The sequence below is a fragment of the Emys orbicularis genome, chromosome 5 (genome assembly GCF_028017835.1).
Source record: "Emys orbicularis isolate rEmyOrb1 chromosome 5, rEmyOrb1.hap1, whole genome shotgun sequence".
Lineage (NCBI taxonomy): Eukaryota > Metazoa > Chordata > Testudines > Emydidae > Emys > Emys orbicularis.
The window spans coordinates 101090818-101117856 of record NC_088687.1 but is presented as its reverse complement, the minus strand read 5'-3'; the positions used below and the strand labels follow the sequence as shown (position 1 = coordinate 101117856).

Sequence of the window (27039 nt, the reverse complement as noted above, 5' to 3'; positions counted from 1 at the left end):
CTGTAGTTAGGGCCCTCCAGTCTCTGACAAATTGGGGAATGTGGCCTCCAAACATCTGAATAGGGGAATGAAGAGGCATGAATAAAGGGACATGGGTCTCGACAGTCCTGTCAAAAGCAACTCTTCGTCAGGGGGTTAGAGTACAAAGTGGCAATGGAGGTTACAAAGCTAGGTTCCCCAGTCTATACACCCTCTGTGGTGGCTCCTGAGGACATTGTTGATAAAAGGGCTGAGAAGATGCCTTACCCTATTATCTGTATCTTCAGGGCAAGTGTATAAATGCCAAGTGAGCAAAGGCGCTGTTCTCAAGTCTTTGAGGGAGTGGAGAAACTCATCCATTTTCTCATGAAACAGGTTAATAGTATCAAAAGGCAGATTTTGGATGGTACTCTGCACTGCTCTAGGGAAATCTGGGGGTTGCAACCACAAGTCTCTCTCTCTCTCATGACAATTGCCACAGCAATTACCTCTAACAGGGTATCTGCTGCATCCAGCACAACTAGGAGTGAAATTTTGGCCACCAATTTTCCTTCATCTGCTAAGACTTGGGAGCAGTTCTATCCTCCCCAGACAGCTATTTACCCAATGGGACTCAGTGCTCAGTCTAGAAGATACCCATCAGAGATGCTTAGTTTTGCAGTTCTCAAATTGTGGATTTGTGTCTCCAGAGGTAACATACTTGTTAACAGCAAAAATGTTTTTAAATAAATAAATATATATAGAGAGAGGGGTGAGAAATAACAGACCTCAACTCTATTGTCCCTCTGCAAATTTGTGAACACAGAGTCAATCCCTTACCTCTCTCTAAAAGTGCAAAGTTTCAAAAAGTTCAATGAATAGAAGATTGATGGGGGCAGAATAGATCTGGACAAGGAGAAGAAGTCTGGAGATAAATGTGAGAAGCGAGGGACATATGCTTGTTTTATTAAAATACTGTATGTTTGCTGTTGAAGAAAAAAATCCAGACTACTTAACGTTGTTGTTTTGTTTAAATAAAACAATTTAAAGGTCTGTCTGGTGATGTTCTCCTCCTAATACAGCATGGCAAGAAAATCCTCCAAATATTAATGATTAACCTGTTGAACTGGAATAGTTCACCTCCCAATGACTTCATAAATACCTGCTTCAATTACCTTTGGTAAATGAAATAACCAAACAATCATTCATTTTCTGATATAGCTGTAAAACTAATCTGAAAAGTTTTCAAAATAAATCACTGTTTAAAAATGTATAGTGTGTACCTCCTAAAAATGAAACCTATGTCTCTGAGGCCTGGTCTACACTAACCCCAAAATTCGAACTAAGGTACGCAACTTCAGCTACGTGAATAACGTAGCTGAAGTCAACATACCTTAGTTCGAACTTACCGCGGTTCAGACGCGGTCCACACGCGGCAGGCAGGCTCCCCGTCGACTCCGCGGTACTCCTCTCGCCGAGCTGGAGTACCGCAGTCGACGGCGAGCGCTTCCGGGATCGATTTAGCGCGTCCAGACCAGACGCGATAAATCGAACACGGAAGTTCGATTGCCAGCTGTCGAACTACCGTGGTAGTGTAGACCTGGCCTGAGTTGTGAAGAATATGTATTAAGGTTATAAAAACCAACAAGAATGCACTTTTATGTAGAAACCATGATTAAATCGAGTCTTCCTGACTAGTGATTTAAATCATGATTTAAACCAACTCCACCCTGTTTCTATATAAAAATTAAAGCCACCTAGGTTTTAAAAATTCTTTCCACAAGAACGGGGTTTATTTGATTAATGCCAACTGCAATTAAGTCCTAATACCCAACCCAAACTAAAAAAGGAAGAGTGGCCATTTTTCATGTGCTATAGTCAGCTTAAAAAAAAAAAAAAAAAAGCCAACAAAAAACAAAACCCTCAATATTTTTCATCCAAATCCTTGTTTATAATAATCTCATAGATATTTTTCTCTATTTTCATTATCTTTTCAAACTTCTTGACTATCAACTGATGCTGAAATTATTTATACTATTTGGTTTACAAAAAAAGTGCTAAATACTATTTCAAAACACCTTCATAAAAATTGAAAACGAATTTACAAACTTTCCCCCCTGCTTGAACAGCTTCATGAGTCACATTTTAAAAAACCCACATGTACACACAGGAGTCCCACGGGACAGACATCATACACATCTTACCCCCACATGCTACAGTACAACTCAAACATAATATAATATAGGAGACTCCACTTAAAATAGTTGAAATCAGCTGTAATAGATAGGGCTGTGAAAAACGTGTCACGGACAGTGAAGTTAGCCCTTCTCCATGAAATCTGATCTTCCCCTTGCTACTAGATATGTGAACAATTAAGCATGTCCCTGTCAGGTTGCAGAGGGACAGGACTTGCCCTTCCCCTGCAGGGCCGCTCTCGGGAGGTGGGGTGGGTGGGTGGGGAGATAAGACCCACCTCCCAGTGCCTCTCTCTGCTGCAGGAAGCTCCAGTGCTGGGCAGCAGCCCTAGCGGTTCCTACAGCTGGAGGCGGCTTGTGGAGGTGGGTCCAATCTCCCCCTGCTGCTGAGAATGTCCCAGACGGGGGGCTCCTAGCTGCAAGTCCTGGCCAGGCTGGGGAGGTACAGGACTTGTCCTTCTCCTGCAGGGCTGCTGGGGGGTGGAGGGGGAAATAACAGAATCATAGAATATTAGGGTTGGAAGAGACCTCAGGAGGTCATCTAGTCCAATCCCCTGCTCAAAGCAGGACCAACACCAACTAAATCATCCCAGCCAAGACTTTGTCAAGCCGGGCCTTAAAAACCTCTAAGGATGGAGATTCCACCACCTCCCTATGTAACCAATTCCAGTGTTTCACCACCCTCCTGGTGAAATAGTGTTTCCTAATATCCAACCTAGACCTCCCCCACTGCAACCTGAGACCATTGCTTCTTGTTCTGTCATATGCCACCACTGAGAACAGCCTAGCTCCATCCTCTATGGAACCCTGCTTCAGATAGTTGAAGGCTGCTATCAAATCCCCCCCTCACTCTTCTCTTCTGCAGACTAAATAACCCCAGTTCCCTCAGCCTCTCCTCGTAAGTCATGTGCCCCAGCCTCTTAATCATTTTTGTTGCCCTCTGCTGGACTCTCTCCAATCTGTCCACATCCCTTCTGTAGTGGGGGGACCAAAACTGGACACAGTACTCCAGGTGTGGCTTCACCAGGGTCGCATATTGGGGAATAATCACTTCCCTCGATCTGCTGGCAATACTCCTACTAATACAGCCCAATATGCCGTTAGCCTTTCTGGCAACGAGGGCACACTGCTGACTGATATCCAGCTTCTCATCCACTCTAATCTCCAGGTCCTTTTCAGATCCACCTCCAGGTACCTTTTGGGTTGTAACCATGAGGGTCCCAACACTGAAATTTCAGATGTAAACATCTGAAAACGTGAAATTGACCAATTTAAAAACCCTCTGGCTGTGAAATTGATCAAAATGGACTGTGAATTTGGTAGGGCCCTGGTAATAGAACAGTAAACTATATTATACTGATCAGCCACTAGGTGGCGCTGTGTGAAAATGCCTTATTTACACTACACTTAGCCATACCTGGCAGAGCATTAAAGGATCTTACTATGTACAAGAGTACAGGGTGTCAGAAGTACACTAGTGCCAGATGTGAACAAACAAAAGGAACAAAGCAACAAAGGTTGTAGGATTATCAACATGTCACTCCTCAATGTCCCACAAAACTTCAATTTTGACAAACCTTTACAATGGATGACTAGAACCAGTATTTTCCAAGATTCTGAATTGCTAAAAAGCTCCACCAAGAAACTGGAGATATTCAGGTATCTTCTTTAATTTATGCTATAGGGAAGCAGGCAGAGCGTATCTTTAAATCCTTTGACTTTAGTGAAGACAGTCACAAATATCAGAGGGGTAGCCGTGTTAGTCTGGATCTGTAAAAAGCAACAGAGAGTCCTGTGGCACCTTTAAAACTAACAGATGTGTTAGAGCATAAGCTTCCGTGGGTGAATATGAAGTGGGTATTCACCCACGAAAGCTTATGCTCCAACATATCTGTTAGTCTTAAAGGTGCCACAGGACTCTCAGTCACAAATATGACTATGAAAGGATTCTGGCTATGTTTGATGCATACTTTACACCTCAGAGAAATGTGGTTTATGAAAGGGCATGTTTTAACAGTGAATTCAAGAACCAGGGGGAAATGTTTTATACAAGCTCTGCATGAATTGGCTGAAAACTATGATTTTGGAACTGCCAAACATAAAAATATCAGACAGGCTGGTGATTGGGTTTACAGAAAAATCTTTCAACAGCAGCTACAACTGAAGCCAGACTTAAACCTGGACAGATCTATACAAATATACAAAGCAGTTTGAACTAGTCAAACAGAAGAAAAGGCTGGAGCAACTTGAAAAGCCTGAAACTAGTTTAGAATTTGTAAACAGACACTTGAGTACTAAAAGTAAGAGTCCTAAAACCCCTGAGGCAAGGAGAGAAAACTCCTGGGCTAAGAGGGACAAATTCCAACCTACATGCACAAGATGTGGAAAAAGTTATATCCCAAGGGATGACTATGTCCAGCCAGAGGCACGGTATATGCATAAAATATGGACATTTTGCAGCTGTTTGCTGCACCAAAACAGTCAGGGAGTTGACTCATATTAAGGACAAAGGCAATTGTTCCTGGGAATCTACCACTTGTGATGACAAAGACCTGTCTGGAGTGTGAAACTGAATATTCATGGCAGACTATTGACTTTCAAATTGACTCAGGAGCTGATGTCACTGTCATCTCAAAAGGTACTTACAATCATCTTCAACTCCTCCCAGAGCTAAGGTCACCTGACACAGCTCTGACTAGCCCCTGGAGGTATTCTGAACTGCATGGGCCAGCTCATCACAGAAACAACTTGTAAAGACAAAAGTTAGGCATTCAGAGGGTATGTGATCAAAGGACCACAGGCCAACAACTTTCTAGCCATAGTGTGGCAATCATGACAAGCCTAGTGAGAAAGGTGGAAAAACTTGATGGAATATTTGGACATTTGAAAGGAGATCCAGTATAAATAACTAAGAGACAATACTAAGCCATAAGCATACATATACCTATCCCATTACTTCTTAAAGTGGAAACTGAGTTAAGAGAATGGAGTGGATTGGAATAATTAAAAAAAAAAAATCACTGAGTCAACAGCACAATGTGCCCCAATCATGCCAGTTACAAAGAAAAATATGCATCTATGTGGATCTTAAACATCTTAATGAAACAACTGTAAGAGGAAAAATATGGCCTCCCAACACTGGATGACTTCCTCCCCAAAGTGAAAGGAGCTACAATATTCTCCAAGCTGGATGCCTCAAGTGCATATTGGAAATTCCTTTAACCAAAGAAAGTGCTAAACTGACCATATTTATCACATTCCTTGGAAGATTTTGTTTCTGAAAATTACTTTTTGTGTACTGAAATTTAAAAAAAAAAAAAAGAAAGAAAAGAAGAAGATACACCTCTACCTCGATTTAACGCTGTCCGCGGGAGCCAAAAAAATCTTACCGCGTTATAAGTGAATCTGCGTTATATCGAACTTGCTTTGATCCACCGGAGTGTGCAGCCGTGCCCCCCCCCCCCCCCACAGCACTGCTTTATATCCGAATTCGTGTTATATCGGGTCGCATTATATCGGGGTAGAGGCGTAGTAGAAATGTTAATGAACACAAATGGGGTTGCAGTTTTTATCGATGTTTTGATACATGGGTCTTTAATGGAAGAACACAACAAAATCCTCAATGAAGTTCTAAGCCTAATCATTGAGTCTGGACTAATCAGTCCTAGCCCTGAGAAAGTAAAAACAAAATTCAAAAACTGAATACAGCAAATAATGTATCAGAACTGAGCTACGGACTGGGGATAGTAAATTACCTTGGCCAATACATAGACTGCCTTTCTACAGTGACAAAACCACTAATGAACTATTAAAATCCAACACATCTTGTATATAGGGGTCAAATCAAGAAATTGCCTTAAAAAGGTAAAAAATCATAACAGCTCTAGTTTTCAAGTACTCTGGTGTGAACAAACCCCTGGGTCAGTGTGGACTCAAGCAGTTTGGCCTACATGGTATACTGTTAGAACAACATGGCTCTTGAGTCAGGGGTGAGCAAACTTTTTGACCTGAGGGTCACATCTGGGTATAGAAATTGTATAGCGGGCCACGAATGCTCACGAAATTGGGGGTTGGGGTGCGGGAGGGGGTGAGGGCTCTGGGATGGGGCCAGAAACGAGGAGTTAAGGGTGTGGGAGGGAGCTCTGGACTGGGGAAGGGGGTTTGGGTGTGGGGGGAATGGTGAGGGCTCTGGCTGGGGGTGCGGGCTCTGGGATGGGGCTGCAGATTTAGGGTTTGGGGTGCAGGAGGGTGCTCCGGGCTGGGACTGAAGGGTTTGGAAAGTGGGAGGGGGATCAGGGCTGGGGCAGTGGGTTAGGGTGCAGGGGGGATTGGGGGCTCCAGCTGGGGGTGCAGACGATGAGGGGCTTGGGGTGCAGGTGGGTGCTCCGGGCTATGACCGAGGGGTCTGGAGGGCAGATCAGGGCTAGGGCCAGGGCCAGGGCGGGCTCAGGTGTGCAGGCTCCAAGCGGCACTTACCGGAAGCAGTGGCTCTTACCCCTCCGGCTCTTACGTGGAGGTGCAGCCAGGCGGCTCTGCGCACTGCCCCGTCTGCAGGCGCTGCCCCTGCAGCTCCCATTAGCCATGGTTCTAGCCCTGGCTGCCCCTACACATAGGAGCCGGAGGGGGGGCATGTCGTTACTTCCGGGAGCCGCGCAAAAAGCCCCAGACCCCGCTTGCCAGCTGGAGCGCAGAGCGTGGCAAGCCCCTGACCCCACTCCCCGGCAGGAGCTCAAGGGCCGGATTAAAAGGTCCGACAGCCCGGCTGTGGCCCGCAGGCCATAGTTTGTCCACATCTGCTTTGAGTAGAGGCCCGCTGCATTTTGCTTTCGCACACTCACAGAAGCAGAAAATATGCACCAACTGGCAAAGAGTACCTGGCAAGCATATGGGCATTTGAGAACTTTTAAAGGTATCTGTGTGGATTGGATTTGGTTACACTGATAACAGACCATAACCCTCTTGTAACCCTGACCAACAGGAAAAAAACCTGGATCAGACACCGCTGGAATGCCAATGTCTACTGCTAAGGTTAATGCAGTTTAACCCAATTGCTAAATATGTTCCTCAAAAAATCTAGCAGTAGCAGACACTGTCACAGAGCCCAGCATTCAACTACCTATGAGCTCGAAGATGACGTAATGGCATATGTGGATACATAAAGACTAGTGTCAGAAGAGAGACTACATCAGATACAAAAAGCAACCTCAACAGACACACAACTTCAAGTAGTTTTAAGTTACATTAGGGCCGGCTGGCCCAAGTATCTAAAAGGACACTAAGGAAGTAACAAGAGACTACTTTGTGGTATGTGGACAATTAAGCAAGTCAAAAAAAGTCATGATTAAAAAGGCAACTGCATTCAGAATTCCAAATGAAATGAGAGGAGAAATCCTAAACCTCAACCACGAAGGACACCAAAGATTAACTAAATGCCATGAACTGTCAGTCAGTATGATGGCTGAGCATCAGCATGGACATAAACAACGAAGTACTACATGTGAACACTTCAGAACTAACAGACCAACACAACACAAGGAAACTTTAATAACACCACCCCTTACCAGACAGGCCTTGGAAGAGACTAGCTGCAGATTTATGTGAATTCAGAGGACATCATTACCTGGTCATAATGGACTATCTTTCCAGATATACAGAAATAATGTACTCGAAAGACATAATATGTTGCAATGTTATCAAGAAACTGAAGTGTATGTTTGCTAATTTCAGTATTCCAAACCACTACTCATGGACAATGGACCACAATTCACTGCAGCAGAATTTAAGTCATTCCGAACAAAATATGATTTTGATCATATTATTAGCATCCCACAGGCGAATGGAGAGGCTGAGAGAGCTGTACAGACAGCAAAGAAAATCCTATAGCATGAACATCCATTCCCTGCTCTTCGGAGTTCAGATCGACATCAATAGCAGTTACTGGATATAGTCCAGCAAAACTCCTAATGGGAGGACAACTCAGAACTACTGTTCCAACTCTGGAAAAGAATATATCTCCAAAATGGCCAGGCATGAAGAGAGTAGCCCAGTCGTACAAAAAGGCAAAAAGAGCCTATGAATACTTTTACAACAGACATCACTCAAAGAACTGCTGGGTCTAGAATGTGGTGACCGTGTCTGTGTCAAACTGGATGGAGAAAAACTATGGATCACTCCAGCTGTTATAAAGAAAAGGAATTCAGCACCAAGATCACATGTGATTGAGACCAACAAGGGACAGTTTAACAGAAACCGCTGACATCTACATTTTTTTCCAGCAAGAACAATCAATCAAGCAAACTCTAGAGATGGTGGGTACAGAACAAGGTGACTCAGATTCTACACCAACCACAGCCACTTGTTGCAACTAATGGACAGCCATATGACCAAGTTGTTACATGTTTGGGTTGTGTAATTAGAAAGCTAGTATGATTAAGTCACACTTAACAGACGGGTATACACCGAACTTCAAAGATAGTGTGATAGTATATATTTTGTAAATGGTAGGAATATACAACTTAAAGGGGGAGATGTAATGGAATGCTAAACTGTATTATACTGTTCAGCCACTAAGTGTTGCTGTCTGTAAAATACCTTATTTAAGCTAACCTTTGCCATACCTGGAAGAGCATTAAAGGATCTTATAGTGAACACATCTGGAATGTATCTCTCTGAGGAGTAAGCTCTGCAGACAGGCGATATCTGATACAGAAGCCTGACCTGCTAGTAGCAGCCTTGCAACATACATGACATACAAGTAGTACATGACAACACTGAGCAGTTGCTCAGTTTGAGTAAAAGGTCAGAGTCTGAAAATTATTCATAGAAGCAGACAGAATACAGTTAAGATTAGGTGATATGACAAAACACTATATAACTGACAGTTGGTCCCAAGTGAATGACCATCAAGACAAAGATTGTTTAAAATATAACCAATGTCATGCTAAATTTTAATTGGTGTAACTTAAATTTGGCAATATAGCCACAAAAGTCAGCCCAACATTGCAGTTCTAAGATCTGTGTTAGGTAAGCGCACTCATGTCATCTGCCCCACGCAAATAAAATATGCATTTAAAACTTGGTGACACATTTAAGGACACAAATTTTCAATCTTTGTGGCTACTCAAGCACACATTTTGGACCAACACTATCTTCGTTTACCTGCACCAGTAAATAAACATTAGACATCTTTGCAGCAGCCAACGACTAACATCAGCATAGCCCTAGGAATAGTGTTCATTAGTTAACTGCAGCTGCAGAGCCAGCAATCATACACTGTTTTGAGTGACACTAACAATAAGCATGTGTTTTAAATTCTTAGGTAACAATGGTAATTAAGATAGTATCTGAAAGTCTTCCAGACTGTAACTAAGAATGTTTACATCGGTTAGAGTCTGGACCAAAGTTTGGTTTCTTTAAATACTAAGAAGGCTTCAGTACCCATTGTGAACTAATGGTCTGTTAACTATTTTGTACCTACCGCTCATTTAAAAACTAGATTTTGCTTTCTGGTGGAAGGAGAAGCATACGTGGCATTATGGGGATAAAACTACATGGAATGATTCAAGATGGTGTTCTGAGGGAGGTTGTTAATGTTGTGGAGTTTCTGGAGGAAATCTGTTGTGTCATGAAGGAAGCTGGCCCTTTGTGTGGTAAGTGGTTTGAGGATAGTTTCTATAAGCCCTGATAATTCCTTCAGTAAGAGTGCCATGGCCAACTATGATAGGTCTGTCTGGGTTCCCTGATTTGTGTATCTTGGGAAACATGTATAAAGTCCCTGGGATGAGTTCATGGAGGATAAGGTTGTAGAGTTTCCCCCAAATACCGAGAAAGAACTTGCTAAACTATCTGTTCCACCTTGTACTTAGCTATGACATTCTGCGTACATTTTCCAGACCTGAAGAAGAGCTCTGTGTAAGCTCAAAAGATCGTCTCTTTCACCAACAGAAGTTGGCCCCGTAAAAGATATTACCTCACCTATCTTCTCTCTCTAATATCCTGGAACCAATATACTACACCACCACAGTGTATCATAGGAATGTTGTGAGGATTAATGTTTATATAGCACTTTGAACATGTGAAGTTTTAAGTATATTATGTTTTCCAGATCTTTAATCCACCATGTGTTCTAACTCTTGAAATTTAGTGGTACATCATGGACTTAGGCCCAAATTTTTATTTTAAAATACTTTGAATCTGACAGGATAAAGTCTTCCAGACTTGAAGGAGATTGGCCATGTGATTAAGGGATGCTACTAAGACTCAAGAGATCTGGGTTCAATACCTGCTCTGCCACAGATTTCCTGTGTGATCCTCAACTTCTCTGTGCCCCACTTTTCCATCTGTAAAATGGGAATAATACTTCTTGTGGCAAGTCCCTCTCCCCGCCCCGGGTGCCATTTGGGCCTGGGGTACCACTGAGCCCACCTGACCCATCAGCTTGGGTTCCCTTCACACTGTACTGCTATGCAGCCTGTCAAGCCCTTCCCCAGGCTTCAGACTGCACTTTGCCAGCACAAATCCAGCTGTAGCAATACACACAGATGTTGAGATCAGCTCTGCATGGGAAGGCTCAGTTTAGGAACTGCCCAGTTACTCAAGTGCACACCCCCCTCTGGAGTATAAACCCAAAATTACATTGCCTTGCGCTGCACAGAGAACTATACAGAGTAAGCTCATGAAATTCGCCCCCTCCCTCAATGTGGAGAGGAATATACACAGCTTTCTACTCCAAGTTATGATTTCCACACACTGGTTTTAGACAAAAACAAGTTTATTACTACAAAAAATAGATTTTAAGTGATTATAAGGGCTAGCAAACAGATGAAAGCAGATTACCTAGCAAATAAAACAAACATGCAATCTAAGCTTAATATACTAAAGAAATTGGATATGTGTAGCAAATTCTCACCCTAAATGTTGTTTTAGGCAGATTGCAGAGATTCCTGAAAGCAAACTGCACTTGCTTGCAGCTTAAAACTCCAATTATTCCTTTCACAGGCTAGATCACTTTTTGAATTTAAGGGCAACCCAGGATCTACCCCACCCCTTCCCTGAGGCCCCGCCCCACACAACCCTCCCCCCCCCCATCGCTCACTCTCACCCACCCTCACAAACTTTCACCGGACTGGGGTAGGGGGTTCAGGATGGGGTGCGGGCTCAGGGCTGGGGACAAGGGGTTCGCAGTGTGGGAGGCTGAACCTGGGACAGGGGGTTGGGGTGCAGGAGGGGATGAGGGGTGCAAGCTCTGGGAGGGAGTGCAGGAGGGGACTCCGGGCTGGGACAGTGTTGGGGTACAAGAATGGGTACAGGGTGCTGGCTCGGGGAGGGGGGGGTCAGGGCTGGGGCAAGGGTGCAGGCTCTGGGAGGGGGCTCAGGGCTGGGGTGCAGCCTCCCACTGGGCAGCATTTATCTCCGGTGGCTCCCGGTCGGCAGCATAGCATGGCTGCTGCTAAGGTAGGCTCCCTGCCTACCCCAGCCCTACGCCGCTCCCGGAAGGGGCCAATGCGCCCCTGCGGCCCCTGGGGAAAGGGGGAAAGGGGCAGATGGCGCTGCCCCTCTCTGCAAGCACCATCCCCGCAGCTCCCATTGGCCACAGCTCCCCATTCCCAGCCAATGGGAGGTGCGGGGGCGGTGCTTGCAGACAGGAGCAGCGCGCAGGGGCAGACCCCTACACCCCCACCCCCCCGATCCCCGGGGCCGCACTGGCCGCGGCGTGGGGCCGGGGTAGGCAACACCACCAGAGATCACGATCAACTGGGAGATCCTTTAGGATCGACCAGTCGATCGTGATCGACCAGTTGGTGACCACTGCTAAAGAGCCACCGCAGCCATGACTCAGAGGCTGTTTCCAGTGTCCCCAGGAAAGCTTCCCAGGAAGGCTCCCCAGTGGGAGATTAGTATCTTGTAAGAGCTATTGTTCTCCCTAATGGCCCTTCCCAGCTAGCCATCTAAACTGATTGCATTCTGTCTAGTGGGCGTTCCCCAAGTATAAACAATTGTAATAGATGCATAGATAATATTCCTAACTTCAGATACAAAAATTATATATGCATACAAGTAGGATAATCATATTCAGTAAATCATAACCTTTCCAATTATATCTCACATGCCTTGTACAAAATACATCATGATTATGTCATACTCCTATCATAATAATATTACTATGAAGAATATAGGGTGTAATGCCACACTTCTCTTCTCCCACCATTCATCTGCCTTGTCTTTTTAGATTGTAAACTCTTCTGGGCGGGGACTGTCTTTTACCATGTGTTTGTAATCTTATACAATGTGGATCTGATCTCAGCTGAAGCCTCTAGGCCAGGGGTCGGCAACCTTTCAGAAGTGGTGTGCCGAGTCTTCATTTATCCACTCTAATTTAAGGTTTCACGTGTCAGTAATACATGTTAACGTTTTTAGAAGGTCTCTTTCTATAAGTCTATAATATATAACTAAACTGTTGTATGTAAAGTAAATAAGGTTTTAAAAATGTTTAAGAAGCTACATTTAAAATTAAATTAAAATGCAGAGCCCCCCGGACCGGTGGCCAGGACCCAGGCAGTGAGAGTGCCACTGAAAATCAGCTCGCGTGCCGCCTTTGGCGCACCTGCCATAGGTTGCCTACCCCTGCTCTAGGCCAATGGTCACCAACCGGTTGATAGCGATCGACTGGTCGATCCTAGAGGATCTCTCAGTCAATCGCGATCTCTGGCGGTGTAACGTGGCTGCCACTACGGCAGACTCCCTGCTTACCCCGCCCCCACAGCTCTCCTGGAAGTGGCCAGCGCGGCCCCAGGAGGGCAAGGGTCTCCCTCCACACACTGCTCCTGCCTGCAAGCACCGCCCCCACAACTCCCATTGGTCTGGAGAGCTGCAGGGGCGGTGCTTGCAGAGAGGGTCAACACGCAGAACCACGTGTCCCCCGCCCTCCCCCAGGGGCCGCAGGGGCGCGTTGGCTCTTTCCGGGAGCGGTGTGGGGCCGGGGTAGGCAGGGAGCCTGCCTTAGCCTCGCTGCGCCTGCTGCCGACCAGGAGCCACCAGAGGTAAGTACTGTGCGGCCTCCCGCCGGGCCCCAACTCTGAGCCCCCTCCCGGAGCCAGCACCCTAATCCCCTCCTACACCCCAACCCGCAGCCCCTCCCAGAGCCAGCACCCTATACCCCCTACTGCACCCCAACACTCTGCCTCATCCCGGAGCCCCCTCCTGCACCCAACTCCCTCCTAGAGCTTGCACCCCTCATCCCCCCCAAACCCCTGCTCCATGCTCAGCCCAGAGCCCCCTCCCACACTGTGAACCCCTTGGCCCCAGCCCAGGGCCCGCACCCCCTCCCAAACCCCTACCCCAGCCCAGTGAAAGTGACTGAGGGTGGGGGAAAGCGAGCGACGGAGAGAGAGGGGAATGAAGTTAGCAGGGCAGGGCTTTGGGGAAGAGGCAGGGTAGATCCTGGGTTGCCCTTAGATTCAAAAAGTGATCTTGGGCATTAAAAGGTTGGAGACCAGTGCTCTAGGCATTATCCCAGTACAAAAAAATAAACAACGTTTAATCTTATACAAAGTAAAATACAAATTGGTATGTGCTGGCATAAAGGTTTCCTATGCACAAGTTTGGAACAAATGCATTAGGAATGTAAGAACTGTGATTCTGGATCATACCCTAGGTCATCTAGGTTCTAGTCCAAATGATTCAGACGAAGGTACAAGAACCCAGGAGTAGGCAGATGTGGGATATCTGCACCCCTAGGTGCACACGCACACAACATTAGCTCTAATCCTGATCTCAAATAGTTGGTGGTTGGCTTAAGCCCTAAAGCACAAGGTTTAATATCCCTTCCACAAAACTTATTGTAATTAATTATGAAAACTATTGATACTCCATATAAAAGTCCTGTCCCTTTTAGAATCTTGTTAAGACCTTGGCCTCAATGATTTCCTGTGGCAGCAAGCTCCACAGTTTAATTACACACTGTATGAAAAAAAATATCAGTTTTGAATTTCCCACGTTTTAATTTTATCAAACGTCCCCTTGTTCTTATGTTATGAGACAGGCACAACAGAAGTTTCCAATCTACCTTCCCTATACCATTCAGCCAAGGGGGAGGGACCACTGAGCCCAAGCCACAAATGATTTCTTGGGACAACGAATGAGAAAAAAGGAATAGGAATGAAGGTGAAAGATTAAAAATTAGAAGGGGACACTGAGCAGAGGACCCCCAAAAGTGCAAGGTTTCTAAGAATTTAACCCAGGTTTCCCAAACACCCTAATCATTGGACCATCTTTCCTCTCCCTTTGAAGGTGTGCAGTGAATAAAGCAGTAAGAGAAAAAATGGTCTCATGGTTAAGGCAGTTGAATGCTGCCCTGGAGAACTAGATTCTATCCCTGTGACACAATTCCAATGTAATGATAGTCAAGTCACTTAAAACTAAAAACTTTTCACAGATGATCATTAATTGTGTGTTCCTTATTTTCTAGGTGCCCAACTTGAGACCCTGGGGACTGATTTCCAGGAGTGCTGAGCACTCACAGCTGTAACTGAAGTCAATGGGAGCTGTACTTTGACCATATTAAGTGATATACACAATGCTTAGTACTGTTAAAAAAACAGGTCCTAGTCATCTCAAATTGGGCACCCAAAATGAATTAGCACTTCTGACCTTAATCTCTCCATGCTTCAGTTCCCATCTCTAAAATAGGGATAGTACATCTCCTCACTTCACAAAGGGGTGTTATGAAGATTAATTCATGTGTGTTTGTGAAGCACTCCGATTCCATAGCAGGGAGCACCATAGAAAATTAATAATTCTTTATTCAGGGTAGGCCTTGAATAGTGTCCATTAAATAATGCCTAAGGCAAAGTACTATAAGGGGTTATTGACTAGACTGACCCTAAAACTAGGCAAACTACACCAGGGCTGATGCACACATTCGATCATTGGGGACCCTCTTGTTTTAATAAACTTACCCTCTTGTTGCCAGGAGACCATCACAGTAATGCTGGAGATGTGAGTTTGCCATTAGTAGCTGCTGCACTTAGAATAAGAAAATTACTGTGGTCAAAAATGAAGTACTTTATTCCTTTATTTTCCAATGGACCAATAATATTTGGGTGAGTTGGAAGCCTACATAAGGTGAATGCTTTAGGATTAGTAGTCAGAGAGCTTGCAAAACATACATACTTGCATTCTGTTTTGCTCTTGTTGTTTTAATAAAAAGAAAGCCAGACCATGATTTCTTATACACTGACTAGTGATCTGTCCTAGTTAATGAGAAACTTGATTGTTACAACTGTAAAACTAACTGAAAGAATTAGACGGAGTAAACTAAAAAATAGGAATTTGGCCCTAGGCTTGTGTACCCAACAATAGCTCAAGAACATTTGCAAACTCAGTTTTCCCCTGCAACTTTACTGCAACTATAAGTACAATTAATCAAAATTTTTGAAGTGCTAGAATAATTATCTATGGATCTCTATAATAACCAGGCTACTCTTTTCCTGTAAGCCTCAAATCCTGCTAACACTTAAGCATGTGCTTAATTTTACAATTTTTAATCCCACCAACCTCAACAAGACTACTCATTGCATAAAGTTAAGGATAGAACTAAGTGTTTGCAGGATTGGGGCCCTAAGTCATGAAAATACTGATAAGACCTGGAATTTCAGATATGTTATTGGAAAAACAGCATTATTAAGTACTAGTTGGCTACAATTATCAATTAAGGTACTTAATACAGATACATTTTTCTCAAAAAGCAAGCACACACAAAAAATCTCCCACACATTCATGTCCAAAACCAGTTACCAGATTCTCTCCATAGATAACACACCAATTCATATTCTTCAGGTACTCTCAACAGGACTACTTCCATATGTTTAGAGACTTTTAGAGAGCCTCTTCCTTTGCTCGAAGCACCCATTCCATAAATTAACACACATAATATAAAACATATTGTATTATTAAAAGTAATTATTTCCAATAGCACATTCCAAACAGGGAAAACAGAACAAAAGCCCTGCTCCAAGGAGCTCATAATATAAAACTAGACAAGACAAGCAAACAGGTAAGGGGAAAGGAACTGCTCATCCTATGTTGACACAAAGATCTATCAGCTAATATGTGGATAAATAAAGTCTATCCAAACTCCTCCAGCCGTCAGCCCATGCCCTAACCAAAATCCTGGGGACAAGCAACTTCCAAATATGCTGCAAATGCTAACTAATCCAAGTACTAATGGACCAGGTCCTAGAGAAGGCAATGATAAAATAGTGAGTTCCAAAATGAAGGAACCATCACAGTAAACACTCAGCCAGCACCTGTCTCCCTTACATGAAAAAAAGTAGTGTCTAATTAACTGATCACAAGGGAGAGAAAAAAAACTTCAAAATTCTAATCTCATCTCTGTCACACAGTTACATGGCCTGAGACAAGTCTTAATCTCTACAGATCTCCACTGTCACATATAAAATAGGTTTACAAACCTACCTCAAAAAGGATGTTACAAGGATTTGTTTAAATTTGTACTCTGAAAATGTATTCCCCTCTCCCCTCTCCTTCAAAAAACCCTCTACCAATTCCATTTAGTATTCAGTATATAATGCACTTTTACTGTTCTATAATTTTTCTGTACTGTATGGTACCTACTGTGAGCCTCTGACTAAATCCCTTGAGGCAGGGACCTGTTAGACATTTGGTACATTTTATATAGAGCCATTAGTGTAAACAGTACTGTATAGTAGGTGGTACTATACAGTACTGTTTACACTAATAGTTCTATATAAAAACAAACACTGTAAAGTGCCTTTCCTCCCCCCCGCCCCCACCCTTGTCAAACTTAAACTTCCCAAACTGCATAGTGAATGGTGCAAAACGGTGTCTGAGCTGGCCACATTTCTTGCTCTCTTTTTACTAAAAATAATTCAACAGGTAGATAATGGTAAGGAGTGGTACAGAAAATGCATACAGCATGATGACCTCAGACAGTTTTGCACCGCTCATTATGTAAACATTTGTTAAAATGCCATTATTAAGTCAAAATTATAAGTAAGTCTATCATTAAGTTACTAGTGAATAATATTGATGGTAATTATATTAATTTATATGTAAATATATTAAAGTTTTCCCATGTGACTGTTATATCAGAGATTTTTGTTTACATTGCCAAGATTAACCAAGTATGGACTTTGAAAAGACATTTGGCAATATTAGTGCTAAGTGGCGCACAGGATCTGGTCCAAGAAGTAATATAGCTGAACTGCTTGGTAACAGCAACCATAACATAATTAAATTTAACAACCTTGTAGGGGGGAAAATACCATAATAGCACTTAACTTCAAAAAGGGGAACTACAAAAAATGAGGAAGCTAGTTAAAAAGAAATTAAAAGGAACAGTTACAAAGGTGAAACGCCTGCAAGTTGCATGGTAACTATTTAAAAACACCATAATATAGACTCCAACTAAATGTATACCCCAAATAAAAAACAAATAGGAAGAAGACCAAAAAAAAGGCCACTATGGCTAAACAGCCGAATAAAAGAGGTGGTTAGAGGCAAAGAGGCATCCTTTGAAAACTGGAAGTCAAATCCTACCAAGGAAAATAAAAACGTGCATAAACTCTGGCAAGTCAAGTGTAAAAGTATAATTCGGCAGGCCAAAAAGAATTTGAAGAGCAACGAGCAAAAGTCACACAAACTAACAGCAAATCATTTTTTTTAAGCAAAACAGAAGCAGAAAGCCTGATGAACAATCAGTGGGGTGCCACTGGACAATCACAGTGCTAAAGGAGCACTCAAGGAAGACAAGGTTGTTCCATAGAAGCTAAATGAATTTTCTGCATCAGTATTCACTGCAAAGGATGTGAGAGAGATCCCCACATCTTAGCCATTCTTTTTATGTGGCAAATCGGAGGAACTGTTCCAGATTGAGGTGTCAATTGAGGAGGTTTTTGAACAAAAGTGATAAATTAAACAGTAATAAAGCACCCAAGAGTTCTGAAGAAACTCAAACAGGAAATTCCAGAACCACTAACTCTGGTATGTAACTTATTGCTTAAATCAGCCTTTATATCAGATGACCGGCTGATAACTAATGTGACGCCAACTTTTTATAAAAGCTCCAGAGGCGATCCCGGCAATTATACCCCACTATGCCTACCTTTAGTACCAGGCAAACTGTTTGAAATGATAGAACAGAACAGAATTTTCAGACACACAGATGAACATATGTTGGGGAAGAGTCAACACGGCTTTTATAAAGGGAAATCATGCCTCAGCTATCTATTAGAATTCTTTAATCGTATCAACAAAAGAGTGGACAAGCTGATATAACATACTTGGACTTTCAGAAAGTCTTTGACAAGATCTGACACCAAAGGCCCTTAAGCAAAGTAAGCAGTCATGACATAAGAGGGAAGGTCTTCTCATAACTGGGTAAAAGATAGGAAACAAAATGTAGGAATAAATGGAGATAGATAAATAGTTGTGTCCCCCAGGGATCTTTACTATAGGGTGACCAGATGTCTTGATTTTATAGGGACAGTCCCGATAGTTGGGTTTTTTTCTTATATAGGCACCTATTTTCCCCCACTCCCGGTCCTGATTTTTCACACTTGCTATCTGGTCACCCTACTTTACTAGGACAGGTGCTGTTCAACAAATTCATAAATTATCTGGAAAAGGGGGTGAACAGTGAGGTGGAAAAGTTTGCAGATGACACAAAAGCACTTAAGATAGTTAAGTCCAAAGCTGACTGCGAAGAGTTACAAAGCAATCTCACAAAACTGGGTGACTGGACAACAAAATGGCAGATGAAAGGCAATGTTGATAAGTGCTAAGTAATGCATATTGGAAAAAATAATCCCAAATCTAAAAGTACAAAATGATGGGATCTAAATTAGCTGTTACCACTCAAGAAAAATCTTGGAGCCATAGTGGATACTTCTCTGAATACATCTTCTGAATGAGCAATGGCAGTCAAAAAAGCCAACAGAATGTTAGGTACCATTAAAAAGGGATAGATGATAAAACAGTAAATATCATAATGCTACTATATAAATCCATGGTATGCCAACACCTTGAATACTGCATGCAGTTCTGGTTGCCCCATCCCAAAACAAGATGCATTAGAATCAGAAAAGGTTCAGAGATGGGCAACAAATATTACCAGGGATATGCATCTGCTTCCATTTGAGAAGAGATTAAAAAGCCTGGGACTGTTCAATTTAGAAGAATGACGACTAAGGAAAGATATGATAGAGGGCTATAATCGTGAACGGTATGGAGAAAGTGAGTAAGGAAGTGTTAATATACCCCTTCACATAACACAAGAACCAGGGTTCACCCAATGAAATTAACAGGCAACAGGTTTAAAACAAGCATAAGTAAGTGCTTCTTCACACAATGCCCAGTCAACCTGTGAATTTATTACCAGGGGATGTTGTGAAAGCCAAAACTATAACTGGGCTCAAAAAAGAATTAGATAAGTTCATGAAGGACAATCCATCAGTGGCTATCAGCCAAGATAGTCAGGGATGCAATCCTATGCTCCAGGTGTCCCTAAACCGCTGCCTGTGAGAAGCTGGGACTGGACAGGAAGGGATCATTTGATAATTGCACTGTTCTATTCATTCCCTCTGAACAATCTGGCATTGACCACTGTCAGAAGACAGGATGCTGGACTAGACGGACTATTGGTCTGACCCAGTATGACAAGTCTTATGTTCTTATTTAACTATGGACAATTTAAAAAGCTATTTTAATAAGTTAATCTACAATAGAGCCAAATGTGAATTTATAAAACGACTTCCATACTTAAGTTATCCCAAAGCACTTTACAAAGTAAAGAATTAAATACTGATCGTGTAGTGACAGTGTAGGTAAACTGACATTTTTATTTGAGATAATTCACTTAACTCTGGAACTTGTTCGTAGATACACCTCTACCCCGATATAACGCTGTCCTCGGGAGTCAAAAAAATCTTACCGCGTTATAGGTGAAACTTGCTTTGATCCACCGTAGCATGCAGCCCCGCCTCCCCGGAGCACTGCTTTACCGCGTTGTATCCAAATTCGTGTTATATCGGGTCGTGTTATATCGGGGTAGAGGTGTAGCAACTTTTTACAGTGTCTTTAACCAGTTAGAGGCACATCTGGCTTAAAACACAGTTTGTATCCACACAGTACATGGTTAACATATGAATCTTAACTGTCCACCACCTGCTAGCTATCTAGTGTGGCACACTCTTTAGTTTAACCAATTAGGCACACAGTTCTGCAGTATGGACACACCTCCAACCATGGCACTAACACAGGTTCCCAGAATGACCCAAGCTGCAATTATAAATAAATAAATAAATAAATAAATAGTAGTAGTAGTAGTAATAAAAGCACATTATTACAAGTATTAGGTCTAGATGACAAAATTCAGTTTTGATGGCAGAAACCTGTACAGACAAATCAAATAATGGTTTTGTAACCAGTTAAGTTGACTGTGGCTTTCACCGGTTAGACTAGAATTAAAAACTGTGTGGACAGGCCCAAAGATGGCCAAAACACAAAGTCATACTCTAATTTTTCCAAAGAGAGCCATGGCATTTTTAGTTTACTCATGAGCAGCCACCAGAGACTGGCAGAGACCTCAGCTTCAAGGTATACCGTCAGGTTAATTTATGCCTAAATTGTAAAGTATCAGAGGGGTAGCCGTGTCAGTCTGGATCTGTAAAAGCAGCAAAGAGTCCTGTGGCACCTTATAGACTAACAGACGTATTAGAACATGAGCTTTCGTGGATGAATGCCCACTTCGTCGGATCTGACGAAGTGGGTATTCACCCACGAAAGCTCATGCTCCAATACATCTGTTAGTCTATAAGGTGCCACAGGACTCTTTGCTGCTTTTAAATTGTAAAAGGTTTGTTTTTTCAAAACCTACAAACTAACTTTTTAAAACTCCATTAGAAACAAGTTTATGTTTGTTTTTAAAAGAGCATGCTTTCTTACAGAAAAGGGGAGAAAAACACCCTCTTCCAGAAAATTATGCCATATCTCATCAGACATAGACTTGGCCACAGTAATCTATACATTCATGACTTCCAGACTTGATATTACAATTATCTAGGAATGGCACTTTACCCATGTTCTCCACACTACACTAGCTCCCCATTCTCTATAGACTCCAATTCAAGATCTCTGTCCTAACATTCAAAGCCCTTTGGAGATAGTTAGCCAGAGCCAGTCCGGAGACATTTCCTCTACAATCATGACCCCCACAATTATGTTCCACTGGAACAATGAAAAAAATTAACTTTTGGTGAGGCTCATGAGTGCAAGAGATAGAGCTTTCACAAGAGATGGAACCACACTATGGAACTCACTTATGCAAGAGATAACCACAGGCTTTGCCACTTCCAGAATTAAATGCAAAACTTATTTCTTAAATATATTTTTTAAATGTATACAGAGGAATATTTTTTCACATCAACTATAAAACTAATCAAGTTACTTCTTCTACAGGATTAAAGAATAATTTGTTAGTTCTGTTTTTCAATACTTGTGAAACACCCAGCTACTACAGTGATGGGAGCCATATAATCAGATTAGACAGCCAGAAACCTTCTAGTACTACATAGTATACCATCCATCCTGAGCATGGACCCAAATCCTAGCTTAAGACTTGAATCTTCAACTCTCTGGCCCGAAGACCACAATACTACCAATTGAGTGACCCAGATATTTAATCAATACCTGACTTTATCCTCTATTTTCAGCATACATTTAAAAATAATATGCCATGGCACGAAAGTTAACAAGGCAAATTTGTATGTTCTGCACTGGAAAAAAATTGATTTAAAGCCATCTGTACACCTCAGAGTCCACAAAACAAAAAACAAAACAAAAAAAGGGAGAGAAAAATACTTGTGACAATCCCTCTAACTTATGAAAGTTTAACAACTTTGTGACTTTATTTACACTATGGGCTTATCTACACATGACATTATTCCAGAACAGCCATTTCACTCTAAATCCACATGCTACCTTGATCTGAATTAACACTCAAGTGTAGACAAGCCCTGAATAGTCTGAACACAAAACTTTATAATCTTTATATAATTCAGCTGCTGTGTGCACAAAGAAGCATAAGTCGTGAAACTCTAGAAATGCAGCTTCTACGTTTGTAACGTGCTATAAATTAATGACAAGTAACTTTATAATCAATAATAGCCAGCTTTCTAAACTACAATTATTTGTGTGTAATATAATCAACACCCATCATGCCATGCTTGGACTATGACGTATCTTTCAAAACCCTGGAACTCTCAATAATCGTCACATTTAAAAACAAATTTAGCTTCCTGTAATCCATATTTGCAATTCCACTTCTGACCCCTTGTGGGAAGTTTAATTTATTTCATGCTAAATTAAAATATTAGCTTACAAAACACACAAATTAGTACACTGATGATTCAACCCCTCACCACTTTAGGTGAATATATAAAAGCAGACATGGCAATATGGTACCAAAGTGATAAAAGTAAATCATAAACCTTTGAAAAAGAAATAATACAAATTTTGCCAGGAGGATCTGGAGGTAAGTGATATGCATCTCAACTACATAAAAAAAACTCTGGAGCTCCCAAGGCAGAGATGAAAATGTTTGTTTAGTTTGGGTAGTGCTTAAAGGGGCAAATGTTGAGAGGTGAGAAGAAACACTTACCTTCAACCGTTTGACCACCTCATCGTTAGTGATTTTGTCTGTGATCTCCTTTACTCCAGGAGGATAGTAGATGATCTTGCCATCGGCAGGAGGTTTTGGTTGGGTAGCAGGAAAGTCCATCCTGGTGCCACTGGTTATAAACTTTCCTTCTCCACAGTCCTCTACCGGCCTCTATCGGTCAGAAAACAAAAGTTCAGCGGAACAGAGACGACTTTCAGCCCTCTTTTTCCATTTCTAAACCTCAATTCACAGAAGGCCCCACTTAATATCATGAGGGCAAAAATCCTGCACCCCCACCCCTTGGGGAGGGCTTCACTGACGCCCCTTACAAAGCCACCTCTCTCCCCCAAACTCCTGCCTTTCCAGCCTCCTCCAGCGCCTCCTTTCAGTGCGGGGCTTCTCCAGCCCAACATTATTAGTTTGCAGCCTCATATTTTACAATGAAATTTTAACCCAGATCAAAGGATGCCCCAAGTTTAAAGCCCATTATAGCCCAAGGGGGGTCGGGGAGGGCCAAATCCTGGCCCCAGCGGGTCTCTGGGGCCGTCACAGAAGCCTCAGATCTGGGAGACGAGGCCTAAGCAGTTAGGCCTCAAAACTATCAGGAGGCAAAGAGACCAACAGGAGAGGGGGGGAAGGAAGGAGGTGGCTGGGATCCTAAACAAAACCCCGCTGCCGGCCAGCCAGCCCCGCGCAGCTAAGTGCTGAGCCCCACACCTGGCCCCTACCTCCCCCCGGAGAGGGGGGCAGCCCCCCCAGGAGGGGACCAGGCCACTCTCCACTTTACATTTGTTCCTTCAACTTCAGGTGCCCACAGCTCCAGCCCCCCTCCCCGCCCCGGAGCCCCTCACCCAACTAGCTCTGCAAAGCCTACAAAGAACCCCCCTCCCCCAGTGCTGCCGCGGGGCGGGGAGGAGGGAAGCGGGACCCGGAGCCGCCTTTACCTCATGCAGCTCCGGAAGGTGCAGCATTGAGTAGCCTCCGTGCCGGGTGGGTGCTGCTGCTGCTCCGCCAGCGCCCTGGCTGCTCCCGCTGCCTCCTTGCTCCGCGGTGCGGCGGCGGCTCCTGCCCGGGGAGAGGTGGGGGGAGGAGGCTGCTCGGCGGCGGCAGGAGCGGGGGTGAGAGGGGGCGGCTTAGGCGGAGCGTGCGCCGCGCCGCTGGGACACAGTGCCGCTCTCCGTCCGGCCGGGGAAGAACAGCCCAGGAGGAGGCTCCGCGCTACTCTTCCCCCCACCCCCCGGGGCCTGGCCCAGCAGCGCCACCCAGCCAGGATCCCCGCCCCAGCCTGGCAATAGAGCCCGCGCCCCGGCTCGTCTCTCTCGCGCCTTGTGCCCAGCTCAGGCAGGGCGGCGGCGGGGCAGGCAGTACCGGGCACGACCGCAGCAGCGCCGCCTCCCGCTTGGCGCCAAAACCAGCAGCGGTCCGGAGCCGGCCGGCGGCGGGGGCTGGCCGATCCCGACGGGCCAGGAAGAAGGGGAGGATGAGGGGGCAGCCGGGGGCTGCTCACTACCGCGTCCCCTGCATGGCAACTTGAGCACGGTCGGGGTGTCAGGGCCACAGGCACCAGCCCCCCTCCCCTCGCTCGAGCCCAGGGACAAGGGCACGCACCCGGCACACGCCTGGTGTGGCGGGGGTCCTTCCCGTGTCTCCCCCGCGCCCGCTGGCTGCGCAGCTCTTAGGCGAGTGTGACAGGCGCGCGGGAGGGAACTCCCTGTTCGGGCACTGCCCGCTCCAGCAGGGCTGAGCTGCCCCTGGGGCTTACGGGGTCATTGCAGGGCGAGCTGGGAGCAGAAAAGGAAACCCGCGGGAATCCCGCCGAGGCGGGGCGCCCCCTCCGCACGAGTCAGGAAAATCCCTTTGCCTTCTACCTCTGCTCTGAGCCCCGAGGCCGTGCTGGGCCACTCACTACCAGCTTCGCCTGTGAGCAGGTGCTACCTGGCTTGCTGGAGTGGGCCCAGCGGCTTCCCGCGATTCCAGCTGTCTCATTCCCCAAGGTTCTAGCCATTACTCTGGTTATCAGCTTCCCTGGTGTATTAATCCTTTGCCTGTCCCACGTTTGTTCTGTTCTCCTTGCAGGTTGCCCCAGAAAGAAGTGCAGTTAATTTTGCTGAGCTGCATTTTCCTTCTGGTCTCAACTAGCTTTTGAACATTCATGTTTGCTTTTCACTTTAACTTTTCTTGCTACTGTTAAGTTCTGATCAGTGCAATGATTTTTCCCATGTTTTACTTATTTCCAGTGACACCCATTGCTTTCTAATCAGAGAAGAACCCAGAACTGTGTCCAAGTAACCCCCAAGCTAAGGATAGACAAGGGAAGTAACAGAGATTGGATAGGAGAAGGGGAGCAACATCTGTACATGTATAAAATAAAATACATGTTGTAGCCAAGTTATTTGTCAAACATGACATTGTCAGCCAGCAAGTTTCTCAGCTATCACCACAGATGCAGGCCTTCAGGGGGATCTTGAATATACAGAGAAAATGAGAGCTTGTGAATGAGCTCAGGAAGGCCCTTACATGCAAAAATCATAACTGTTTAATAGTCTTTCATCTACTGTTTCCTAGAAATTGAACACATTTGGTTAGGTCTGTGACAGAATGGGATATGTCTTTGTCAAATTATGAATTCCATTTTGTACTGTATACTGAACTCCACCAGAGAGGTCCTTTGGGGCCATCTGCCTGTCCCAAGTCAGGATAAAGGAGGAGGGTTGGGCGTGGGGCTAGCAACTCCACCCTGTAAAAAATCAACTTGCTACAGAAACGCCAAAAATAGAGATAACAGAGACTTTTAGCCTGGAAAAAGAAGGGTCTTCAACTCGAAGACGCATGACGCTGGGTGGTGAAAGTCGTGAGGAAGCCACAAAGCCGATTACTCTTCTTGCAACCAGGAGGATTATCATCGGTACATGGAACGTGAGGACCATGTACGAGTTAAGAAAGACGGCGCAGGTCGCAGCAGAGATGAGGAGCAACAACCTGACCCTACTAGGCATTAGCGAGACAAGATGGACGCAAGCTGGACAGAGATGACTGTTGACAGGAGAGCTGTTGCTGTATTCCGGACATGAAGAGAGCGACGCTCCAGATCCGCTGGCCAGACACCATCAGCAACATCTACCTCTTGGAGAGGACTCGTCAACTTCCAGCAGAGGAAGAAATTAGAAGGAGAAGGTGGGGCTGGATAGGACACACACTACGCAAGCAGCCAACCAACATCACTAGACAGGCATTGCGGTGGAACCCCCAAGGCAAGCGGAAAAGAGGCCGTCCAAGAAACACCTGGCGACGCGACCTTCAGGCTGATAGCATAAAAATGGGCTATACGTGGAACCAGCTAGAGCAAATGGCCCAGGATAGAGGACTCTGGAGATCTGTGGTTGGCGGCCCATACCCCGATTGGGGTGACGGGCGTGAGTGAGTGAGTGACTGTATACTGAACACGTCTAAACTATTCCAGTTCTCAGACTGCTGCCCTTCTAGGCAAAGGTTCTTAACATGTTGTTGAAGGCCTATCACTAAGAAACAGTCAACCGTGCAATCCCCATGGAATAAAGGACTTTTTTTATTCAGTGCCCTACAAGTGGGGTGGAGCAAGCAAAACTGGAGTGGGGCTGGAGATTCTCTGTGGAGTACATGGCAGAGAAACAGAGATCTACTTAAGAGCGGGCTGCTCTGTGCAGGCAGGGGTTAAAGGGGCACAACCCTCACCCCATGTAAGAAGGGCTAACAGGAAGCACTCTGTCTAATCTGAATTGCTGACAAAGTTCTGAATCGGAAAAAAGGGGACGGTGCAACCTAAGACTTGTTTTCAAAGATCTGTAATTCAAGTGTTCAAGGGTAAAGTTATGTGAGTAAGATATTTCTTTGCTAAGCCTCTGGTTCTTGCTTGTCTGCCATGTTGGCTCTGAAGGGATTAAACTAGAAACCACAGGTGCCTACGGCCTAGATGGAGCCCATGTAGACAATGGGAAATGGGGGCCTTGGGAAGTCTCTGACACTAATTTTGGGGGTCTAGGGCAGCTAGATGGCATTGCCCTATGTCCCAAAGAAGGGTATCAAACAAGAGGCCTGAACAGGTAGTCCCAAAGCTAGAAACACTGACTAGACTCCACCCAGACCAGTTTGGCTTGGAAGCACCCAGACTGCAGGGATTGGGTCCAGTTGTAACAGACTGGTGACCACACA

General features: G+C 44.4%; 1 protein-coding gene across 3 annotated transcripts in view; it reads right to left on the bottom strand.

Moving 5' to 3' along the window:
* Positions 1 to 23822, bottom strand: part of PDS5A (PDS5 cohesin associated factor A) — a 170852-nt gene extending 147030 nt beyond the window's left edge. For 2 of the 3 annotated variants that reach the window (XM_065405775.1, XM_065405774.1), the window contains exons 1-2: positions 23796 to 23822; positions 22852 to 23022 (exon numbers count right to left, since the gene is read on the bottom strand). In XM_065405775.1, coding sequence (XP_065261847.1) covers positions 22852 to 23022; positions 23796 to 23822 — 198 coding nt within the window. Of the gene's footprint in view, positions 1 to 22851; positions 23023 to 23795 lie in introns of those variants that run through there. The other variant, XM_065405776.1, reaches the window with a different exon arrangement.
* Between the last annotated feature and the right edge of the window lie 3217 nt (positions 23823 to 27039).